The sequence below is a fragment of the Sturnira hondurensis genome, unplaced genomic scaffold (genome assembly GCF_014824575.4).
Source record: "Sturnira hondurensis isolate 20B ecotype Veracruz unplaced genomic scaffold, ASM1482457v3 Scaffold0019428, whole genome shotgun sequence".
NCBI classification, from domain to species: Eukaryota; Metazoa; Chordata; class Mammalia; order Chiroptera; family Phyllostomidae; genus Sturnira; species Sturnira hondurensis.
In genome coordinates this window covers 9144875-9169146 of record NW_028092059.1, presented here as the reverse complement: position 1 = coordinate 9169146, position 24272 = coordinate 9144875, and the positions used below count along the sequence as shown (strand labels likewise).

General features: G+C 37.7%; 2 protein-coding genes across 11 annotated transcripts in view; one reads left to right on the top strand and one right to left on the bottom strand.

Annotated features, from left to right (window-relative positions):
• ARL6IP6 (ARF like GTPase 6 interacting protein 6) overlaps positions 1-8948 on the bottom strand; it is a 37469-nt gene extending 28521 nt beyond the window's left edge. For both annotated transcript variants that reach the window (XR_005063903.1, XM_037027845.1), the window contains exons 1-2: positions 8409-8948; positions 6946-6999 (exon numbers count right to left, since the gene is read on the bottom strand). Coding sequence is in view for 1 of the 2 variants with exons in the window: in XM_037027845.1 (XP_036883740.1) it covers positions 6946-6999; positions 8409-8811 (457 nt within the window). In the remaining variant the exon portion in view is untranslated. The remainder of the gene's footprint in view (positions 1-6945; positions 7000-8408) is intronic.
• Positions 8949-9543: 595 nt separating this feature from the next.
• PRPF40A (pre-mRNA processing factor 40A) overlaps positions 9544-24272 on the top strand; it is a 53468-nt gene continuing 38739 nt past the window's right edge. For 4 of the 9 annotated variants that reach the window (XM_037027843.1, XM_037027842.1, XM_037027841.1 and 1 more), the window contains exons 1-2: positions 9800-10096; positions 11310-11441. In XM_037027843.1, coding sequence (XP_036883738.1) covers positions 9821-10096; positions 11310-11441 — 408 coding nt within the window. In that variant the 5' untranslated portion in view covers positions 9800-9820. Of the gene's footprint in view, positions 9626-9799; positions 10223-11309; positions 11442-24272 lie in introns of those variants that run through there. The other 5 variants (XM_037027839.1, XM_037027838.1, XM_037027837.1 and 2 more) reach the window with 2 other exon arrangements.

Below are 24272 nucleotides of genomic sequence, written 5' to 3'. Positions count from 1 at the left end.
TGCAAGATATTTCAGCAGTAATTCATTTGGGCAAATGTTTTGAACACTAGATTGCACCCCCATCCTAGTACCCTGGTATAGTGTCAGCCTTTAGAACCATAACCCACACTAGGGCCGGTCAAACAAAACTTTTACAGTAAAGACTTGAAGTACAATCTTCCTGCTAACCCAGCAAGACAGATCAAAATAGAAATTGTAAGATTACTTGGTATACACAACGACAACTTAAGGGTGACTATATTGCCAAACAGCTGCTCTGTTATTATTAAGATAAACACTCACCTCTAAAAAGGGGAGAAAATAATTGACAAGTTTACTTTAACATCTTATAATATACAGTCTGTTGTAGAACAAAGATGATAATTAAGGAAAATCAAGTATTTGTTTAGGGACTGCTGTGAAACAATTGAAACTAGATTTCCAAGTATCCAAAAAAAGTAAGAAAGGGACAAAAATAACTTTAAAATACAACAAAACGTGAGGCTCTCAAAGAAGCCCATCAAGCTTTTTCATTCAGGTGCTTAAATAGAACGCCATGGCTACCATCCCATGATCTAAGTGCTTGCCCCATCTAGGGCATTATAATTCTGTATTAACTTAGAACTAATCAACAACTATACCACTGATAAAAGTCAGGTAACAATGACAGGGCTAAAACAGTCCATAGTAATATCACAGTCTAGAAGTACTTAAGGTTCTAAAAATTACTCAATTTCTTTATGAACAAGCAGGAAAACCACTTAAGTTGGCGACTCTGACAATTAAATTTGCACCAAGTCCCTATCTCCAGAACCCTGAAGCTAAAAATTTGACAAATATTTTGTGAATGTATTTTTACCAAGATTTTTGTGAATGTATTTTTACTAAGAACTGACCTAACTCTAAAAGATAAAAAGCATCTAAACATTAAGTGAAAGTGTTACTCCCCCAATTCCTCTCCTTAAACTATCAGCTAAGAGTTTGTTGTGCCTTTTTCCTAAAAATTAGACCTATCTAGGTAATGTAGGTAGATACATGGAGCTAGCTAAAGAAAAAAATGTTATGCATGTACCTTTCGGTTTATTTTCCACAGATGGGATTCTCACCAAAAAAATGTCCTATATTTTGGTTTACTCAACAGTGTTGGAGAACTTTCATATCAGTACACACAGCCACATTTCCACTGCATATTTTTATTATTCCAGCGTTTCACTACTAAAAGCAATACAGCATGGAACACTCTTGTACTTAACTATATAATTGTACAAAAATACCTGTAACAAATTTCTAGAGAAATGGCTGTTGTGTCAGAGAATACAGATCTTTAAATAAATATATACATCTTTCTTTCTTCTCTACAGTTCAACTTTGCATCAGTTTAGGAAATAATAGAAATTGATCTTTTCCATCCACCGAAATCTCTTGGACTCAATGTTTTTGCCTAAAGCAAAGATGAAGGTACATGCAAAATTCCTATTCTAACCCCTTTGTTAGAGTTTTATATTCACTTATCTAATGGTATAGTTTGCTTTGGTATATTTCATTTTTCAAAATAGGTTATTTTGGTTTCAAAGGATAGTTACTTCTCTAAAAACATGTTGGCAGCTTTTAGTACTTCTATAAAATCTTCCACCAGAGAATAATCATTACATATTCTAAATATTTTCAGTTTATTTAGCAATTTCAAGATAAAGAAATGAATTTATTTTCAGAAGTTTTATGAAGTCAGAAATGAGGAAGGCAGTAGTTTACACATATCATATGTAAGAAAAAACAACCAGGAAAAAAACATTCCACGTCCTCATACTGGGAAAGGTTTCTTATTAAAATATTTTTATGCAAATAAAATTACACATTCTTCATAAAACTTATTCCTGCCTGAAGTAAACAATGGGGCTAGAAGGAAGAGCATACTGATAATTTCCAAGTCCCAATTTAGAGCTGACACTTCAAATGTTTAAATAAACTGTTATACTATGAAATACAATGCATTAATGAAAAAGGTAGATCTCTGCATTAATAAAGCTGCAGGACATGCATGATTCCAATTATATTTTCCTACAAGTGACAAAACCACATATTTTAAATTATATCTATATAATAAATAAACAAGACAATGATCTGAAAATATACACAAGGTGATAGATTAGTGGGAACCTTTACTTGTTGGATTTTTAAGAAATTTTATGAGTTTATTTTAGCCAAATTGATGACAATTGGTGAAAATCAAGATCTCAAATGTCCCCTGTTGGATTTTTTTTCCTAGTGAAACTATATTACTCATATAATTAATTCATAAAATCACAAGTGAAAATTAACTTAACATTTAGATAATTTAAAATAATGTAGCCCTGGCTGGTGCAGCTCAGTAGATTGAGCACAGACTTTGAACCAAAGGTTATTGGTTAAATTCCCAGTCAGGGCACAGGCCTAGGTTGCAGGCCAGGTTCCCAGTAGGGGCCGTGTGATAGGCAACCACACATTGATGTTTCTCTCCCTCTTTCTCCTTCCAGTCCCCTCTCTCTAAAAATAAATAAATAAAATCCTTTTTTTTTAAGTGTAAAAACTATAACCAGCTGGCTACTAATAAAAGTTTAGATGGGCCCTGGCTGGTGCAGCTCAGTGGACTGAGTGTGGCCCTGCGAACCAGAGTATCGCGGTTCGATTCTCAGTCAGGGCACATGCCTGGGTTGCAGGCCAGTTCCCAGAAGGGGACACACATGAGGCAACCATACACTGGTATTTCTCTCCCCCTCTCCTTCCCTTCCCTCTAAAGATAAAAAAAAAAAGTGTAGATGTACTCATGCATAAAACTGATCAACAATTTCTAAATATTTATGTAAGCAAATTTTTCCAACTTATCAGATGCTGTAGTTTTCTAACCTAGGAGGATGACAGGTAATTTAGTGTTTTCTCTCAATTAAACCACATTCTCTTGACAGCTCAAGTCCTCAAAGCCCTTGAGCAATGTGTTTCTCTCCATGTCAATGCAGAAAGCTGTACAGCCTTTCTGCAAACTTATTTCCAAGGGCAGGAGCAGAGGAAAGAGGTCTAGTCTTCCTCCTGTACCAGAGCCAGCTGAATACGCAGTGGGTCCACGGCAGCGACAGTAGTAAAAGTCCCCACCCAACTACCTGTCTACCTGTAATTCAGTATGTAGCAATTCCACTCCTCTTCCTGCTGAAAAGGTAAGAAAAGTTTAAGGGGAGATTTTGATAAAGTGACTAAAACTTGAAAAGTAACACCTGCAGCTTCTAACCATGCTAAAGAATCAGATTCACATGGAAATCTTTATTTTTTTAAATATATATATATTATTGATTATACCATTACAATTGTTCTATTCCCCCCCTTCATTCCTCTCCACCCTGCACACCCCCTCCCCCACCATCCTCCCCCACCTTAGTTTATAACCACGTCTCAAGTTCTTTAGATTCTACATTTCCCCTACCATTCTTGCCCTCTCCCCTATCTATTTTCTATCTACTGTCTATGCTATTTTCTGTACCTTCTCCCCCCTTCTCCTCCTCCTACTCCCCTGTTGCTAACCCTCCATGCGTTCATTTCTATGGTTCCACTCCTGATCTAGCTGGCCTCTTGGTATGCTTTTGTTTTAGGAGTGGTTGTTAATAACTGTGAGTTTGCTGTCCTTTCACTGTTCATATTTTTCATCTTCTTTTTCTTATATAAGTCCCTTTAGCATTTCATATAATAAGGGCTTGGTGATGATGAACTCCTTGAACTTGACCTTATCTGAAAAGCACTTTATCTGTCCTTCCATTCTAAATGAGAGTTTTGCTGGATAAAGCAATCTTGGCTGTAGGTCTTTGGTTTTCATGACTTGGAATACTTCTTTCCAGCCCCTTCTTGCCTGTAAGGTCTCTTTTGAGAAATCAGCTGACAGTCTGATGGGCACTCCTTTGTAGGTGACTGTCCCCTTATCTCTTGCTGCTTCTAGGATTCTCTCCTTCATTTTAGTCTTGGCTAATGTAATGATGATGTGCCTTGGTGTGTTCCTTCTTGGGTCCAACTTCTTTCGGACTCTCTGAGCTTCCTGGATTTCCTGGAAGTCTATTTCCTTTGCCAGACTGGGAAAGTTCTCCTTTATTATTTGTTCAAAGAAGTTGTCCACTTGTTGCTCTTCCTCTTCCCCTTCTAGTACCCTTATAATTCAGATGTTGGAGCATTTAAAGATGTCCTGGAGGTTCCTAAGCCTCTCATTTTTTTGAATTCTCATTTCTTCATTCTTTTCTGGTTCGATGTTTCGTTCTTCCTTCTGGTCCATTCCATTGATTTGAGTCCCAGTTTCCTTTCCATCACTATTGGTTTCCTGTGCATTTCCCTTCATTACAATTAGTTTAGCCTTCATATGTTCCTCTAATTTGTGACTATAATCAACCAGTTCTGTGAACATCCTGATGACCAGTGTTTTGAACTGTGCATCTGAGAGGGTGGCTATTTCTTGGTCGCTTAGAGTTATTGGCTCTGGGGCTTTGAGTTCTTCTTGAGCCATCTTTTAGCCTGTTCATGCCTGTTATGTATCAGGATTGGAGCCCTAGGTGTTCACTAGAACAGGGCAAATCAGTTGCTGGGTTGTGACACTGTATGTGGGGGCGGGGTTAGAGAGGAGCAATGGTGGTCCCGTCTGCCGTCTCCGCTGCTGCTGCTGCAGCTGCCACCGTCACCGGGGCCCATGCATTTCGTCTCACTGCACTCGAATGTGCGACCGCAGTGAGCCCTCCGCCATTGGGTTCGCCCACTGGGGCCCGTGCGGTCCGTCTCACTGTGTGCAAATGTGCGACAGAGGTCAGTCTGCCCCGCACCCTCACTGGGTCCGAGCTGCTACCCCAGCTGCCTGCATGCCTGGGTCGGGGGATCCTTCCTGCCCGACCCTGTTCCACTGCTGGCTCCGTCCCCCTTACCGGTCCGGTTGAATGGTTCGTTGTTGTCGGACTTCTGTATAATTCAATTTTCTGTTCGGTGGCTGCGTCTTTGTTCTCCAAACCTTTGTTGTATTCAAACTTGGTTGTGGGAGAAGGCACAGTGTTTCCACCTATGCCTCCATCTTGGCGGAAGTCCTCACATGGATATCTTTAAAAAAGACTTTTTTATTATGAACAATTTCAAATATACATAAAAGTACAGGGAAGAGTAGAATGAAATCCCACGTACCCATCACTCATTGTTATATAATTAACGCATAGTAAATCTTTTTAAACCTGCATTCTCTTCTGAAGCCTGTAATACTAGGGAAAATAGTCATCATTATTATCTGAATCCAACATACCATTTCTCTTATTTTTAAGTCATTTGCTGAACAATTTACATAAGAATGAAAGGACAGTTAAAAAAAAACTTTGTTAGAAGTTTTAATAAGATAGATATATCTAAATTTTTTTGTTTAATTTCCCCGGTTTTAAAGATATACACACTAGAGATGAGTTACGTCCTAAGTGCAAATAACTGCTTACTAACTTCATGCACAAATCTGGAACATAACCACCTTGTAAATAAATACTGATTTCAGATTTCAATTACATCTCTAATTGGTTACAGCTTGTCATTAATTTTGTTTTTTTTTCTTTTTGTTTGCATTATCAAAATATAGTGCTTTAAGGAACTTTTAAAAATCTTTCATGACTTATCATTTTGGTTAGGAGGATAACAATCTTCTTTGTTCCATTATTTGTGAAACATTTTCATTTTCATATTGTAAACAATTTGAGTGATCAATCCAATGATTTTTTTCATGTCATTAGCAAAGAGTCATACACTGATTTTCCTATTTGCTGTCAAGTATCTACCAAGCATACATAGAAGAAATGGCAGGCTATTTAACTAAAAGTAGAAAACAAAACAGAGCAATGATAAGGCCCTATTGTATTTTTTTTGACACTGAACAAACCTTTAAAAAAGACTTCAGGTGAAGTGCCATCCATTCTATGTGAAACCTTGCCAACTTTTAAATAGCAAGTTAAGAGTTCATGTCTAGTTCAGAATGACATCAAAAGCTAACACATCAATAAATGCTCTGAAAACCTTTATAACCTTGGCTGTTTGGGGGGGGGAGCAATATAACAATAAAAACTGATAAAATGAGTAACCAAATAATGTTTTCTCATGCAAGAAGATGAGAAGAGCACAAACAAATTTTCATGGGACATGTAGCAAATAAATTTGTAATCTGAAGATAAAGGTTTCTGCTTCTGCAAAATCAGGTAGACTATACTTTGTGTCTTCATAAGGGCACTGGCCTTGAAGAGGTAAGTTTGCTAAGATTGGGGGAGGGGGGTGACAGGCAGGCTAGGATCTCAAAAACATTTTAACAAATAGAATATGCCAGAAAGTTAAAGTTCTGAACTCTTTAAAGTTATTTGGGTATGGAGAAATAAATATAAAATAAATAAACCTTGAATTTTTCACTATAGTAAACTATAGTGTTATAGATTCAACAGGCATTCTTTAGAAACTCAGGTCTGACACTTTCATAGTTAACATTAAACTGTACAACTACACCAACACCTTTCACAGTTTTAAAACAAGTTATTTATAAGGAAATTTGAACTTAAATTTCTCCTGAGGGCTGCTTAAGATATTATCTTGCTAAGTTTATAAGGAAGTTATTTTTGCTCGTTTGTAATTCTTGGCAAGGGGGATGAGACTCTTCTAGTACGTAACTAGAAAACGTTCAGTATTTGATGGGTCTTTATCACATACAGTTGTGATCAAAATACATTCCTAGTGTGTGTGTGTGCTATACATATGTACACTCACATATACACTGTTTACCTATATAAAAAGAAAGTCTAATAAAATTTACCAAGCACATATGCAAATAAAAAGGTTAGGAACTGAAACAAGTGCACACAGGAATACATTAAGTATTTTATCCAAAACTTTGTAGTTTAAACACGGTCTGGAAAAACAGAAGTGAGCTAAAAATCAAATCAAGTGACAAGTACATACCTAACAGCCCAGTGTTTACATCATCTTTCTTCTTCAAATTCTCAGCATGTAACTCTGAAAATACAAAAAAGATAATATGAACAGTAGCTCCAAAGCTGGAAAGATATTGTGGAGTTGTGGAAAGTGCTGTAGAGTCAGAAACAACTAGGTTCAAATTGATTCTAGTTAATAGTGATGTGACCTTCTCTAAGTAAGAGGGCTGTAAATCAACTGCCACTTATGAAAAATGGGAATGTTTATCCCACTAGATTGTTGTGAAGGCATTTATTACAATTCATTTACAAAGCACACTAGATTTTGAATTCAATTTTTCTCCATTCTCCAAAATTAGCACAGTTCAATCCTTCCACATTTTGTGACTTCATGATAAAAAGATAATCTCTCAGAGCAAAAAAAGAAATAAATTACCTACGATATAAAACTCTTGAGTTGCACTGAAATAAGAGGGGGAGGGGAGCAAGAGAATGAAATATTGACACCCACCTAATTTAACATTATTTACAATCAATACCATTGTATGAATAGGTAAAACCCGCCAATTTCTCGCCTTGAAAAATCAAACATGGTAAGCTTTTAGATGTCTCCTGCAGTCCACTAGTGAGTTGAAAGCAATGAAAAAAAAAACCCAACTAAACAGATTAAATTCTATTCTGTGAACTACAATACTTGAGCAACAACGTTTAATACTTCAGCAACAATGTGTTGGGTGTTTTTCATACAACAAAGGTATTTTGTTTTAATTGTTCTTTTTCCGTTAACTGCCAAAGTGACATGAGAACTGAGAATTAAAACTACGTTAATTCTTTCCATCGTAGACAGTAATATATCCGTATTAACATTGGAAAAACCTTTCAAGGCACATCTCTTTCTAGTCCTACCTGGCCGATATGTCAACTCCAGACACAAAAATTATTAATCAGAGAAAATAAAACTATTGATCAGAGAAAGAGTAATTTCTGCAGAGCTTTTTCGTTACATTCAGCTGCAAACCTAATACAAAACCGGGAGGGGCTATTTTACCTATAAAAAAGTATTAACTTGGGTTGTGGGTTTAAAATCCCTCTCCTTCAGGAATTGAGTATACGGAGGAATCGGCGGATACCAAATCTTTAACCATTTGTTAAGTTAAAGTATTTGAACACATGTAACCTACTTTAATTTTTCACCGTCTTTTAAATGTCGATCTGTGTTTTAGTTCTGCGATTTTCACCTCAAGTGACTATAGTTCACTGACTATAGTTCAGTGACTATAGATACTGTGCAACTCAAGATCTTTCTTAAAATGCATCTCCTCGTAATGGACCATGCACTTTTAAGAAAAGACAAAGGGAGGAGAGAGGAGGGTTGTAGTCGAGGACTCCTGCAGAAAGTGGCCTTTCATGGGGAGAAGGGTGATAAAAGCAAGAGACACCTTCAGGCTCAACTTTATTGTGCACAGATTTTCACGGACCGGCCTTCTGTACCTTTTACGATCAGATAGGCGATGGCGAGGAGGAAGGCGAGCAGGACGGCGAACAGCAGCGAACAGAGAATTGAGAGGACTTGCACCGGCCACCGCCGAGCCTGGGCTCGGCCGCGCGCATCCGCGGAGAAGATGCCATTGCGTTTATCCGGCAGGACTGGAGACCCGTCCCCCTCTGGCGGGAGTAGCGAGCCCTTTCTAGGCTCAGACAACGCCCCAGCAGAAAACTCTGCCCGTAGGTCGCGGGCTAGTGGGTCACATCCCTCCTCTTCGTCGACTTCACCTTCACCCCAACTACCTCCTTGAGTAAAGGAAGATAACGCGGACCGAGAGTAGGGGACAGGGGTGCCCAGGCGGCGACGGTGCAGCAAAGAGGAACGCGGCGCGCTCTCCACGAACGACATGGCGGGAAAGACACAGAGAGGCGCGGAGCTCGGGCGTCTCTCACGCGCCCCGCCTCGAGTTCTCAGCAGCCTATTAACGGCTGGCTCCCCCCACGGCCTGCACCATCCGGCCCCAGCGCGCAGGGGTGCACAGGGGAAAGCGGCAGAGCGGACAAGGTACCATGGGGCCCGAGGAGAACTTAGGCACCCCTAGACCAGAGCACGACCCCCACTCACTAGAAGGGAAAGCAAGCAGGGGAGCGCGCGGACAGAGGCGAGTCTAAGCCGAAAGTTGCCGAGACCCCTCTCCCTGCGGTGCTTCGTGTCGGCCAGAGACCTCCGCCACTGCCGCGTCACCTCCAGGCAGGCGCGGGGCCCAGCAGCCCCAAAGCTGCATCTTCCTGATGCCCGGTCCTAGCGCCCGCCCTTGAACTTCTGATTAACATTCCCAAACCTATCTGCTTTTTCTTTTCTTGCCCTCTACTCTCGCACTTCTCCACGGCTTCCCTCACTAACGGTAGCTCACCCGCCGGTGCTCTCGCCTTGCCTTAACTTCCCATCCCTCTTTCTCTTTTGCATTGTTCTCCCCTCCCTTACCACAACTTCCCTCCACGCTACTCGACACGCCTCCTCCCCCCATCCCTCCGCCCAGGCGCGCGCTGTACAGCTGGTGCGTGTGGAGCTCGAGTCCTCGCTCTGGACCCGTCCTTAGCCTTCCCCGCCCCCTTCCCTTCACCTCGAACACTGCGCGCGCGCGTGGGGTCCGGGCCACCGCTAACGCTAGAAGCTTCTTACCTCACCTCCACCTTCCCCACCCTACCCTTGGCGGCCTCAGGTTTGTGGGGCGTACGTAATTCGGGCGGGCGGGTGAAGGTGGCAGGTCCCAACTGCCCCACCCCCTACGGGGTGAGGCGGTCTAAGCTCAAAAAGCTGGGACACAGTTGTCTTCCCTTCCCGGGGGGAAGTTGGTGGAGTTTTTCCGGCAGAGGACTCGGCGCAGAAACTTCCTCCGTCCCCCTATCCCCCCTCCATGCAGGCGACACCAAGTGAGGCTGAGGCCGGGGGCGAATCGCCGCAGAGCTGCGTGCCGGCAGCGCACTCTGATTGGACAGCGGGGAAGCCTGTCAGCTTATTGGCCCCGCTGATCCCGCCCCGTAGTGCCGGGCAGCCTTTAACCCTTAGCCCCAGCGGGCGCCAGCCACTCAGATCGCTTCTTGTTGGTATATGCAGCGGCAGTGGCCGCCGGCGGAGCAGTCTGAGCCAGACGATGAGGCCAGGGACGGGAGCCGAGCGAGGAGGCCTCATGGTGAGTGAAATGGAGAGCCATCCTCCCTCGCAGGGTCCTGGGGACGGGGAGCGGAGATTGTCCGGCTCAAGCCTCTGCTCCAGCTCTTGGGTCTCTGCTGACGGCTTCCTGAGGAGACGGCCCTCGGTAAGGGATCGGAGTGGCACAATGAAAAACGGAATCAGACAGGAAGCTTTCTCCAAAAGGAGAAGATGAGAGTGGACGAAGGAAGAGCTCGAGATGGTGGGATGTGTTCCGCAGGAGAGAGTTGGAGGGTGGGGATGGCTCGGAGGGGAGAAGATGGGACCCTGGAAGTTCCCAGTGGGCCTGGCTTAGACAGATGCGCCGTGGAGGTGCTGGGCCCGGAGCGTGCTGAGCGTCTTGGAAAGGTAGGCCCGATTTAGGAAGGAGCGGGAGGCGGAGACGTGAGTCTGTAGGTTTTGAAAGAGCCTGCCAAGATTTGTTTGCACTAGAGGTAGTGATGTCTGTAGGGTGGACAGCTGGAAGAATTGTCAGATAGTAATTACTTGGTTTTAAGACCTGGAACAATGGGCACACAGGTAAAGGAAGTACTTGTCTTGTGAAAGCGCATTAAAGTGGATGAATTAGTTGTTTTCATTTAGTGTATGAATGACAGACTTCAGTCTTGAAATAAAAAAGTGAGGGCAGAAATAATTCCACCCGTGTAAAGGTTATATTTGGAAGAAATATGTGTTATTAGGAGAGAGATGTCCCTGAATACCCTGCTATTTGTGTTGAGTAAGACAAGCCTTGATATGAGTTAATTTGGTAGATTGCAGCGTTTTAAAGCTTAAAATTAGTTTAGGAATAAGCTTAAGAATAAGTAGATTTATAAAATAAATTCGTTGTCTTCTATCTGTATGAGATAGGACAGAGTGGTGGTTTTCCTTAACAGTTTTTAAATTGGCTTTCACATGCACTTCTGAGTTTAGCAAGTCAGTAACTAATTAAAATGAGTGTACTTTAAAAGAAAAATAAAACTATAATCTAGCTGTCCAGTAATGATTTTAATTTTTATATTTTGTTCTGAAATTAGGTTAGTTGAAAGCTCATTTTAAATATCGGTGTAGTGCATTTACTAAAGTATAAACTAACTTAATAGTTAAATTGCATTACCCTAAAATATCACTACACTTAACTGGTTTGTTGAAATCAGACTTTTGAGAAGGATTTATTGTTACTTGCTAACTTTTAAATTGTCCTTGTTTTTCAGATGGGGCATCCTGGCATGCATTATGCCCCAATGGGAATGCACCCAATGGGTCAGAGAGCAAATATGCCTCCTGTACCTCATGGAATGATGCCACAAATGATGCCCCCAATGGGAGGCCCGCCAATGGGTCAAGTAAGAATGTTTTTGTTTTATTTTGTTTTTTTTGTGTTTATTTACTTTTGTCTGTTGTATTATTGTGTCGAGATTGCAAAATTTGCGTCAATACTTGTAGCTGTTTAAGGATTATGATAAAAGAATGTTTTCAAATATGTGAAATGTTGAATCATGACACTAACCATTTTGAATTTAATGAAGTCTTCTGCATAAAAGAACTATTTTCACAGCAACAAAACTAAAAGGATTTTTTAATATAAATTTAAAAGTAACACTGAAGGCTTTGTAGTTGAATGACCTTTTTCCCACAAGTAGGTCAATTGAAGTTAATGTTCTAAGAGTAATGCCTGGTAGAACAACATAGTTTATGTTCGTGGACCATGTAAATACATAGAATCTGAAGATTGCAATTGTTTGGGTCTTTGGGGTAGAATGAATTTTATTTGTGTAATAGCTTGCTCTTGTGTGTGTGTGTGTCTATGTGTGGTGGGGATGGAGGTTGGTAGGTTGTACTCTAATTTAATTCTTAATAGGACAGTGACAAATAGGTAATTCATTTTCCACTTATACTATGTTGTTTTCTTTTAATGCTTATTGCTTCTGCACTCCTGCTTTTGTGCTGTCCCTTTCATCACCAGCATAAATTTTACAAGGACATTTTGTGGGAGTGATTTGGATTAAAAGATTTTCATGCTGACTCGGTGAATTCAATAGAACTGAGTTCCTAGAGAAGCATCCAAGAAAGAGAACAGGTTTAGTTGTTAGGTTCTACAATATTTCTTAGTAGAGCTGCTCTAACTAGATAATGAGCTTTAAAACTATTTATTTTTTAAATGCTTTTATTCTTATTTAGTAATACAATGCTTTTATTAAAATTGGTTTGGTGGCTAGGTTCTTTCCATTTGAGAATCTTAGTAAATCATCAAAAATTTAGGCTAACAAAATATTTGGAAAGCCAATTAGGTATGAACTTTCTGTCAATTAATGTTCATTACTTCAATAAACATTTAAGCCTTGATGGTTTTTTATTAGTGACACTGTAGTGGAGAAAGGAGCTCGCTCTGTATTTCTCTTTTTATGTAACCTTAAGAGTAAGAAGGGCTTAATGTTAAGTGCTTTCCTTTTTTCGTTTGGAGTATAGCCCTTTATTTTGTATAAAAAATCTTTATTCAGTGACACCGGTCCCAAAAGGTTCTGCCTGTAGGAGTTCTTTAAATAATAAAAGAACCATTTGCTTTGTTACTCTAGAATAACACAAGTTTTAAAACTCCCTAGGTGATGGAGAAACAACTCTGATTCTTCTTCTGTTTCTTTCCATCTCTAAACTGGGAGGAGCTCTTCTTATTTTCATAGTAGAGCTGCTCTAACTAGATAATGAGCTTTAAAAAATATTTATTCTTTAAATGCTCTGGTTCTTATTTAAAATTAGTTTCTTTCCACAGAAAGATAAAATAAAACAATTTGCTACTGCCAGATGCTTCTCTCTTTTCTGGGGCCTTCTGTTTCCATTGGGCCAATCAAGGTAAGTTTTGCAAGGGACTGACCTGCTTACCCTTGCTGTAATGGTGCTATTGCACTACCAAAAACAAGATGCCAGCTAGTCATTTCCAGTAAAACGCAGATTTTTTAAAGTACTTTTGTGTATCTTATTGACATAAGCTGGTCACAGTTTGCTCTATGGCCCTTTCTTTTTAGTTGTATTAGTGACCGTCTTTCTAGTAAGATTAATTGCTACTTGGTACACATCCATTCAGGTACTCTGAATTTTACCTTGTGGGTTTCTTCTACTTTTTTCTTAGGCCAGTATATACCCTGTGACTTTTAGGTGTACTTGACTAAATGTTTAGAAGTCTGTCTCTCCTTGTCTACTGTTAAGATAATGTATGTCTTAGAAGTCCAGCTCTGAGGGTCCCAAGAGAATCTCCATTGTTTTTCCTTAAAATCAGATGATTTTTTTTTCTCTTAATATCTGACATACTGGGTCCAAATCTTGATAACACAGTTTTTATTTTACATTTGATAATAGACTGGGAGGACATGAATAATTTCAATATTCAAGTAATCCAGAAATCTGATTTAAATCCCTGCAAACGGCCTTAAAAATAAAAATTGATAATTAGCAGAATTGATTTCTTTTTCTGTGTCATTTCTTCTGTTGACCCACTCTGAGAAGTATTAATGAGTAGTAAGTGGTCAAATGGTAATGAAAAGTGGGGTGCCTGTCTAGTTCACTCTAGTGGTGCAGAGTTGGTAGGGTCCTGCTGTCCAGCTTTTAAAAAATAAATTGACAAATTTTAAACTTTAGTGCTGAAGGTATATAACCTTCATGTATAAAATGGCTGGTTCACATCAAGATCTCATTCTGGGACCAGCTGAAGACTAAAATTTGTGACAGTCTTCTAAATGATTGTGGATTTTGGAATGTTATTAAACATGATGTGAAATTTAACCCTTATTTGTAAATTAATCTACAGGCAGGGCAGAATACCAATCTACACAAGCCAGAGTTCATAATTTTTCAAATGCAGCAATTTATTTAGATTAAAGAAGTATTTTGTTCATTTTATTTTATTTAGTTTATTCTAGACATAATCCAGAATGCTCTTTTTAGAATTCAGGCTGAATCTATTAATAATAAATATTTGAATATTATCAGTGGAGCTCAGTAATATTTCTTTCAAGTTTATTTCAGTTGTCCTGTAGGTTAAATTTGCTTCTTTCTTAATTAACTTCATATAGGAAAGTCATGCTTCTACTTTTACAGAATTATAAGTGCTTATAGTTAGGAGGGGCTTTGTAAGTTGCATGAATTTGAAATAATGTGATGAAGTAATGGTTTATCACTGGTTAAAAATATATTAATAAAGTAATTTTTCTGCTTGATGGCAATACTCAAATTTTCAGAAAAGAGATGCATTAAGATATAATTGTGTAAGAGGCCTTCTTTCTCCATATTTATAGTCAGTAATGTTTTGCCTTTAAAATGTTTTTACTCTTATTCCTTTGTTGTTATTTTTACACAAAAGACATGTAAGTCCTCTCTTTATCACAGATGATTTTGCCTTCACTTAAGCCCAAGAGAGTCCTCCTAGTTGGCTCCATTTTTTCTTTTCTTTTTTAATTCTTAATTTTTGTTATTTTTAATGAGTAAAAAAATTTAAGGTGTTTTTCAGCTCTAACAGCCTATGATTCATTTCAGATCACTTGATAAGAGTAGATGATATGTAAGAGATTGTATGATAGGGAAATAAAAACAAAATTCTTTTAGTAATGCCTCCCTAAATTCTAATTTTCTGTAGGGTTGTTTTTGTTTGTTTGTTTTTGATGGGGGGTGGCTTTTGTTCAATAAACATAAGTAGATAATTGCCTTGTACAAGTGAGTGTGATTTTCTTTTATTGAGTTGAGGCAGGCTTTCTGCTGCCATCTGAGCCCAAGTTGTTACACTCCCATGCCTTGGATATCCTTAGCAACTCTTGAGCTGGTTTTCTTACTTCAAGCCAGCTCTCACAGAAAATTTTTTTCTTGAATTTCAGCGTGTTATCTCCTTGCCCAAGAACTCCTAGTGTTTTTCTGTGCCTATGACATAATAACTAAATTCCATAGCTTACCTTTCAAGAATAGTATAATTCAAAGTGCAATCTGAGCTGCATGTCTTCACATTCCCTAATTTGAACCCAGGCTAGTCTTTTCGTGGTATCTTGAGTGTTGTATCAGCTCATGACTAAGCTCGTGCTGTGTCACCTCCTTGCCCTCCACTCACTACCATAGTGAACTTTCTTTTACTTAGGTTCTACCATTTCAAGTCCTACCTTTGTTAGGTCCTCAGCAAACTTTGCATAGCATACACCTCCCCTTCAAATTATTAAAATAAAATCCTATGTAATCTGCCTATAACTCTTACGTTTTCACCTATTTTGCCACTTAATTATTGACTTGTTTTGTTTTATGGTTAATTTGCTTTTGTCTTCCTAGCAAGTAATAGATTGAAAGCTCTTAGTGAATAGGGGCAATGTTTTATACTTATAAAGAATTCTGTAGATGCTGAGCACAGTTCTTGGCACATCATGGGTGCTCAGTAAAATACTTGTTGAATGAATGAAACACACAAATACTCCTTCCTATAGTATAAGCTAGTAGGTGTTACATGTGGCTTTTCAGTGGTTAACTGTGTGACTTACATTGTTACATTTACTCTTGTTTTCATTGTCTACCTTTTTACTGTTGCTTTTTTTGCTTGACAAAAATGAAAGACAAATAAAGTGAAATAATGAATAACTTTTGGTTACTAAAGCAAATGGTAATCTCCACTTAATTTCAATTATAGGCAAATCTGTTTTTTATTTGTATTACTTCATTGATCATCTCTTCAAGAAGTTTTATCAACAGGTTTTCCATGCTCTAGGGGAAAATGATTTGGAATGTAGGCCTTCCAGAGAAATTTAAAGTTACTACTATTTTAGATTTATCTGACTGATTCGACAGATTGATTTGTTGCTTTTGCTTTGAAATTACCCTTACTTTTGGGCATTTACAGAATCTGTGCTACTAAATTGAATATTAGCCCTTGACAAAAATAAACTTTTTAAAAAAGGCTATATGCTTATAACTGTTGAATCTAGGTACCTTTCTGTATGCATTTACATTACCCAGGCAAGTACTTTTAAAAATAGAATTGACCTGGACTTAATGCGTTTTATAATTCTTAGGTTATATATATAGTTCATTTTGATAGTTTTTATTAATGATATTAGAAGATTTGCTTTCATTATCTTTAGATAGGAATTCATTAAAGTCTTGCAGAAGTCTTCTGAAATTGTTTTTACTTAGTATTTCTGGGTTTTCTTTGACCATCTTCTCCTCTACTTCCTTGGTCTCTGTTACCCATTATCTGTTTATTTTGCTTTTTGTCTAGCACATTGCATGGAATTAGCATTTTTGAGAAATGCCAAAATGTGGTCACTTACTCACTTCTCTTTATGAGAAAAAATGACTTCAAAATAAATTAGTATTAACACACACATAAATGAAGCAGCTTATAGAGTGCAACATATGAATGCATTAAGTAGTGGGCTCAAAAAGAAAGGAGAACAAAGGTCAGTAGTCTATAACCTGTTGGTTTTATTTTATTTTTCACTATTCTATTACAGTTGTCCCAAATTTTCCTGTTGTTCTCCCCCTCCTTCCCCCCGCCCAGCTCCCCCTCCTCCTCCTGGCTCCCCACACAGGAAATCCCTGCCCTGTTGTCCCTGTTCATGAGCCCTTGTCTAGACTCACATCACACATTTTCCTTGACTAGACCCTCCCCTTTCTTTCCCTGCTAGCCCCTCCCACCCCAGGTCACTGTCAGTCTGTTCCTTGTTTCCATGCCTCTGGTTCTCTTGCTCATTTGTTTGCTTTGTTCTTTGGGTTACACCTATCTGTTGGGTTTTATTTAACCTGTTGATTTTTAATTGGGTTTGTTAGAAATGTTGATACAATTTTCAGTCATCATGAAGTAGTATATCAGTAGATAGTAAAGATCTGGTACCTGTGTATATCCCATAGCTGTGAATTATGGTGCTTTTTTGTTTTTAATTTAGGGCAATAATAGATCTAAGTTGTGAAGGTTTATAAGTAGGAATGAGTACAGTTCTGTCTCATAAAAGTTGTCACTGGACTTTCATTCTTACCCTTGTTTCATACCTTCAGTGTCTTTTAGTCAGTAGACATTTGTGTGGTATTAGTGTAAAGATGAATAATGTGTATACTCTGAACTCAAGGAACTTACAGGCGTTACTCAGGTGCCTGCCTAAACTGTTTTGTCGTCTTCTCACTGCTGGTTTGGCTATCACAGTACTTGATACTTGAATATTTAGTGTAAATGAGTCTCTCGTGTTTTTCTTTCTCTCACTAGTCAAGTAATCATACATTTCTTTTGCTCATTAAAAAATGTTAATTATAGCCCTGGCTGGTGTAGCTCAGTGGATTGAGGATGGGCCTGTGAAGCAAAGGGTCACTGGTTCAATTTCCAGTCAGGGCACGTTCCTGGGTTGTAGGCTAGGTCCCCAGTAGGGGACACATGAGAGGAAACCACACATTGATGTTTCTCTCCCACTCTTTCTCCTTCCCTTCCCTTCTCTCTAAAAATAAATAAATAAAATATTTTTTAAAAGTTAATTATAGGTAGTTACTAAACATGTATTTTGCGTGATGAGCTTGAAAAATGTACTTCTATTTCCTTTTGGTGTACTGAACTCAAAGTGAAAGTCTCAGTCTTCTCTGAATTTGATTGATGCTGTTAGCATTGTTTCCTAAAGCATTAAATATACCAGCAAGTAAGGACTATTTTGAGTTGAAATAATAGTTTTTTTGTTTGTTTGTTTGTTGTGCTTCTTTACAATACAATACAAATGTTATCTTATTCCCTAGGTGTTGGTGTTCTGTTTGGGGTAAGACTTTTTAAATTACCTTTTGATTAATGAATGAGCATTGAGTCTCTGAAAACATGGGCTTGGTATTGTTTCTTTGGCCATGTGGTATCAAGAAAGTTGTTACTTCTCTGAAAGATGGTTGTTCAGTAATTTCAAGGTCATTATGTATTTGTTACATATAATAGAAAATTATCCACTCTTATACAAAATTAAGAACTGGTCTTAAGGTTATCTACTTACAGGTATTTGAGTTTCTGCTATGTCTGTGTGACTGTCCTGCACCAGTAATACATATGTAAATGAGACATGCTCTTTGTTCTAAAAATGCCCACAATTGAGAAGAAACTAAAAATAAAGTTTCAGGTGGACAAATGTATTTATGAAAATTAGCTAGATACACTGAGTCTGGTTTAGTTGGGAAAGAGGATAGTAATAACCTTATGTCCCTTTATACCTGTGTTCTAGAAACCTGTGTCCAAAAGAAGGCTTAGACAACCTTTTAGTAGGTTTTAAAGTCTTTGATTCTGTATGACTTAATTGAGATATTACAATTAGTGTATCTCCAGTGTGTTTAGAGCTTTTTAAAAATAAAGTGATGCCATTCATTTTTGTTCAGCTCTGTTTTTAAGTTTTTATGTCACATATCCAAACCCAGTGATTTTATATTTTCTGTATCCTTTTTGAAGAAGTTAGTTTGTGGTTTATAAGAGACAGTGGGATAAGTATTACTAAATAATGTAAATTATTGTACTTTAAAAAAAATCCTCACCTGAGGCCCCCCTCCCCCCATTGCTTTTAGAGGGGGAAGGCAGGGGGAGAGAGAAACATCAGTTAGTTGCCTTCTCATCAGTTAGTTCCCAAGGGACTGGGAGTCAAACCTGTGATCCTTCCGATAGACAGGAGGACACTCCAACCAGCTGAGCCATACCAGCCAGGGCTTACTCGCCCTTTTTCACATAGGTTTTTTTGTTTTGTTTTGTTTTGTTTTCAGGGGTTGGGATTGGAATACCTAATGTGTGTTAGAATTATATTACCATGATTGTGTATAATTTTGAGAGATTTGTATACCCTGTCAAATGTGATTCTCCTGACTCTGAAAAGTGGGTTGGTTACATGGATGTCCAACTTATAGATGGTAGTAGTAAGACCCAGCCAATTAAGTAAATTGTACAGTAACATTGCAGAGCCAGTGCTAAACTGATATTTAAGATGGAATTATTACCTGTTGTTATGTGCGTTGATTCCTTCTGAAGATGATGTTTTACAATATTTACTAGATGCCTTTAAAAAACCAAAGGGCCTGTCTAACAGGGAATAGGTAAGAAAAGGGACAGCCTAAGAGTTGTGTTCTGTACATGAATTGAAGGAGAACAGTGGTAATAAGCTGTCATTTATAGAGCATTGTTCTAAGAGCTTTCCGTCTATTTTCCATTTGATCCCGGCAACAGTCCTGTCATGAGTACTGTATTCTCCATGTTACAGGTGATGATATTGAGACACAGATAAGTAACTTCGCCCAAGATTGCACAGCTGGGAACTGGCCAAGCTGGGATAGGAACTCTGGCAGACTGCCTCCGGAGTATACCTAATAGCTTACTAGGGTGCTTCCCTGCATAAGCAGTATGAGATTGTCATTAAGCTAGCCTTCTTGGAATTTGAAGGAAAGTGTATACAGTTGATCCTCGAGCAACACAGGCTTGAACTATGCACGTCCACTTAGATTTTTTTCAACAAATATTGTAAATGTATTTTTCTAATTTTTTAAAAAATAATACTTTCCTTTTTCTAGCTTACATGTAACACACATAATGTGTGTTAATAGACCATGTTATTGATAGGGCTTCTGGTCGTTGATAGGCTATTAGTAGTTACTTCAGGGGGGAGTCACAAATTACCTGTGGATTTTAAGACTGCACAAAGGCCAGCACCCCTAGCCGACAGTTGACTTATTAAATGATGATCTGTTTCATGTGGTAACAGTTTACAGAGCCAGTGCTGTGTGTTTTTTGGTTATCTAAACATTTTTTTATGAGAAAACTATAAGTGTCTTGAATTTATATATCTCTTGATGGGTTATATGCAGGTATTTACTTTGGCTTGTTAAGCATATGCTTTAAATAGGGATATTCCTATTTCCAGTTCAATGAATATTTGGTTAAATTCAAAAAATAATTGTTTTGTGGTTATTCAAAGATTAATTTTTTATTCATATATTTGTTCATAAGGTAAGTTAGTGATATAGAAGACACTTGTTTTTAAATAGTACACTTAATAGTCTCTGTAGAGTGTACTTTGACACATTTAAAAGGAATCAAGTAAAAATGCAAGAATCAAACTTTTTCAATTAATAATTTGAAACTACAATTATCAATTTGCAACTGCAAGTTTGCAGCAAGAATGGTTTTTAAAAATCAAATTTGAGTTAATACTTAAACAGAAATAAATTAGATTGTATAATGTCTTTCCAACAGGAAAACTTTGGGACATAATTGTAAAAAAAATAATTTTTGAAGTGTCTATAAAGATGTTTCCTTTTCAGATCACAGTAAAATCGGCTAATTTACTTTACATTTTGTACAATTAAATTGCTGTAGCAGTGATAGGATTGCTTTTATTATCATACCTTTTTAAAACATACCTAGAGTAATAAATGAGGCATGCTTTTTTTTTTTCAGTCTAACATTAGAAACTCCTCAAACTGGGATGCTAGGAATGAGCTGATTATGTGGTTTTCCCTAGTTCTCATTGGTTTGTTATTTTCTTCACACTGATGATTCTTCTGAGGTTTTGTTTGGTTTTTTGGTTTTTGGATGGCCTCTGAGAGTATCTTGATAAGTAATCTTTTATTATTACAAGTATAGAACTATACATAAAATTGTTTATATAATATATATACACGTACACAGATGGTTTGGTCACTTATCAATAAAGTATATCAAATTGTATATCTGAATTACTTTTTGTTTTTAGAAGGTGCCATAGTGTCCATAAAATTCAGATTTGTAATATTTTAGGTAGCTTAGCTTACATCTCAAAAATGTCTTTCACCCTTCCATTTTCTCTGTCTCTTAATAACTAGAAACTCTTAATTATAGCACTTGTTTGCCAAAGTAGTTTAAATTGAGATTTGTGAAAATCATGGTTGTGTGTTCTTTTTTTTTAAACCCTTACCTGAGGACATTTTTTAAAATTGCTCTTTAGAGACGGGGGAGGGAGGGAGAGAAACCTTGATGTGAGAGAAGCATCAGTTGGTCACCTTCCGTATGTGCCTAGACAGGGTACCAAACCCAAAACCTAGGTATAATCCTTGACTGGGAATTGAACCTGCAACCTTTCTGTTACTGGACAGTGCTCCAACCAACTGAGCTAACCTCCTGAGGCCATCATTTGTGATTTTATAGTGTGCTTCATATTAAGCTTATAAAACTACCACTTTGTAACTTAAGAATGATCTGGCTTATGGAATTTGTTGTGGTGGTGTTGTAGCAACTACATTAAGGATTTTTCTCTTTAGCCTGGCTGGTGTAGCTCAGTGGATTGTGGATTGAGCGTGGGCCTGCAAACCACAGGACCGCAGTTCGATTCCCAGTCAGGGCACATGCCTGGGTTGCAGGCCAGTTCCCAGCAGGGGACTCATGAGAGGCAACCATACATTGATATTTCTCTCCTTCTCTCCTCCTCTAAAGATAAATAAATAAAATCTTTTTTAAAAAAGACTTTTTCTCTGTAACCATTTTGAGCCAGTAGCCCATTTTATTGAATTAACAGTGTCATCATTTTTGAGGCACTCTGTTGTATTATGGTTCCCTAAAGCACGATAAAAAATAAGCCTAAAATGGGTGTCAAACTTATTTTCACTGGGGGCCACGTCAGCCTTGTGGTTACCTTCCAAGGGCCAAATGTAATTTTAGGACTGTGTAAATGACACTACTCCTTAACTAGGGGCAAAGTGCTGGGCGCTGCCACAGGATAGAAACAAGGTGCCAGGCCTGATAAAACAAGGTGGAGGGCCTTGTGTGTGCCACCTGTGGCCTAAAATGAAAACTAAAATTCTCTTACAAATAAAGCTGGGACACCAAAGTGCTTTTCCATCCATATGAAGCAAGAGAGAAGTAAACCTACCATCAAAAAGGACAGCAAAATAACTTGACTGTCTCAACCTTGGTTATTGGGCAGAGGAAAGAAAAATCATTTCCGAGGATTGGAACCGCAAGCCAGTTTCCATAAGCTTGCAGCCTGGATTCCCATTATTATTGTGATATTAAAACAAAAAAGTAGTAACTTAGAAAAATTTAATGGTCTCAAGTTTATGGTGCAACCACGTGACTGGCCACGTCAGGGGTGAAACATGCATCTCTATATTGTGTGTATTGTGGAATTAATGAAAAACAGAAATAACATTTCCACAAAGTAGATTCTGCAGGCTCTGGAAGACAGGCTTGTCTGTGATGCCTAAGCCTCTGGAAATACCATTAAGTTATCAAACTTTTGTAGTAGCTTTTCATAAGAAGCATAGTACTTTTGCATATTTATGTTTTTGTTCTTTGGTTTTAAAGAATAAAATAACATCACAGTTTTGGTTTTAAATGATATTAATGACCTATTTAACTTTGGAATAATCAGTTGTAGGTGATTTAAGAATGTTGCTAGTGTTTGTCCAGTTGAACAAGTGTACCCAGTTGCCAGTCCTCAAAATTTACAGAGATACTGAGTGAGAATTTAGATTTTTATTTGAAATTAAATCTCATTCTGTAACCAATAGCATGAGTTCTAATTTAAGGGCAAATTTTTGGATGTTTTAAAATTTGAAGTGTGGGAAGAACAGTTGAGAAAATTCTGTCTAACTCTGTCCCTTGATGATTTTCAAATATTATCTGGTGTGTCACTGGCCTTGTCTAGTAAACTTTTGTTTTCTAAATGAGATTTGATAACTTGTTTGTCTTATGAACTCAGTATTTCTATTGGAAATTACATTTTTTGTACTACTGTCATGTGGAAATGTCCTGTTACATGATGGGGATTTTATCCCACTTTTCTTAATTTCTTTAATTCTTAATGAAAGTATGCTTGGACTTGTCCTTCAGTTAAGTTTTCAAACTTCAGTTTCTCAATTTAGCTTACAGTTCTGGTTTTTAGATGTATGCTAGCTTTTGATTTAGAAACAGGCCATTTTAAATAGCAGGCTGTTTCTCTTTGTTGCCCACCATACTTCTCCCCCATAATCACTTAGTACTTAAAAATTCAAACTTACTTTGCTATCACCTTAAAGCAAAATTAATGTGAGGGTATGTGTGAAGGGTTGGGGAGAAGAAGGGAACAAGCCTAGTTCTCATTTGATCACTGTTCTTTCCCTATGTGTAATTTAATGTGTAAATTACCTTCATTATTGTATTGGTATGAATTGTGGAGGCTTGTCAGAACTTTGGTTTTCAAATTCAGTACCCTTTTAAAAAATGATGTCAAAATGATGTCAAAAATGAGGTTTTGACGACGTATTCCAAATTTTAGTCATGTTTTCTTTCAAGTTCTTGCTTAGTGATGTTTAAACAGTTTCTGTAATGTTTTGAGGGGCAAAAAAGACTTCCTTTAACCCATTGATACAGCGCTACTTCATTTTAATTGTACTTAAGCCTGGATTTGCTTCATGACTTAACTTTCACAAGTAATAAAATTTAGTGTGTGGGTGGTCTCGTATGTTTAGTGGCTTTATTATGTCCCTATTGATCAATATGCTCTTTCTTTTTCATCATTCCTATTTTTTAGACCATTTAATTTGCAGCTGCGGAATAAACTGGTCATTTATTTAAGTACATATGATTGTTTTATATAATTTTTGTCACCTTCCATGTTTTCTTTGGATGTGTTCATAGTAAAATCAAAATTAAAATGTGGGATTGTGCTAATATACATGAGAATAGGGTCCGAATCCAGTGGAAATTTTGTTAATCTTCATGATCTTTATTCGTGCTTATTAGGGAAGATTGGATGGCAGTCATTGGTAGACTAGATTAAGCTCCCAAGCTAGTATTTTTTTCTTAAGACATTCATGTATATTCTTAATTTTTTCTTTTCCAGAGAGGGTATATAATTTGTGCTTGAAGTTTTTTTTTAAGTATTCTTTTGAATCATTGTATTTAAAAACCTTTGATCTAAAAATTTTATAAAGGACCAGAGTGCTAGAAAATGATCTCATTTAGATATTAAAAATTAAAGGTGAAAAATACTGAAAGAATTTTGTTCTAAAAAAAAAGAGAAAAGCATGAGTGATGAGCTAAAATTTAAAGGGAATTATTAAATTTACCCTACAAGTAACTTAATTGTCTCAACTTCTAAGTTTGTTAAAATGATTTCTAGACGTAGAAATTACGACATAAGCATTAAAATAGATCACTGATAAAGTACTTCATTCATTCAACAAGCACTTACTAAGCATATTAT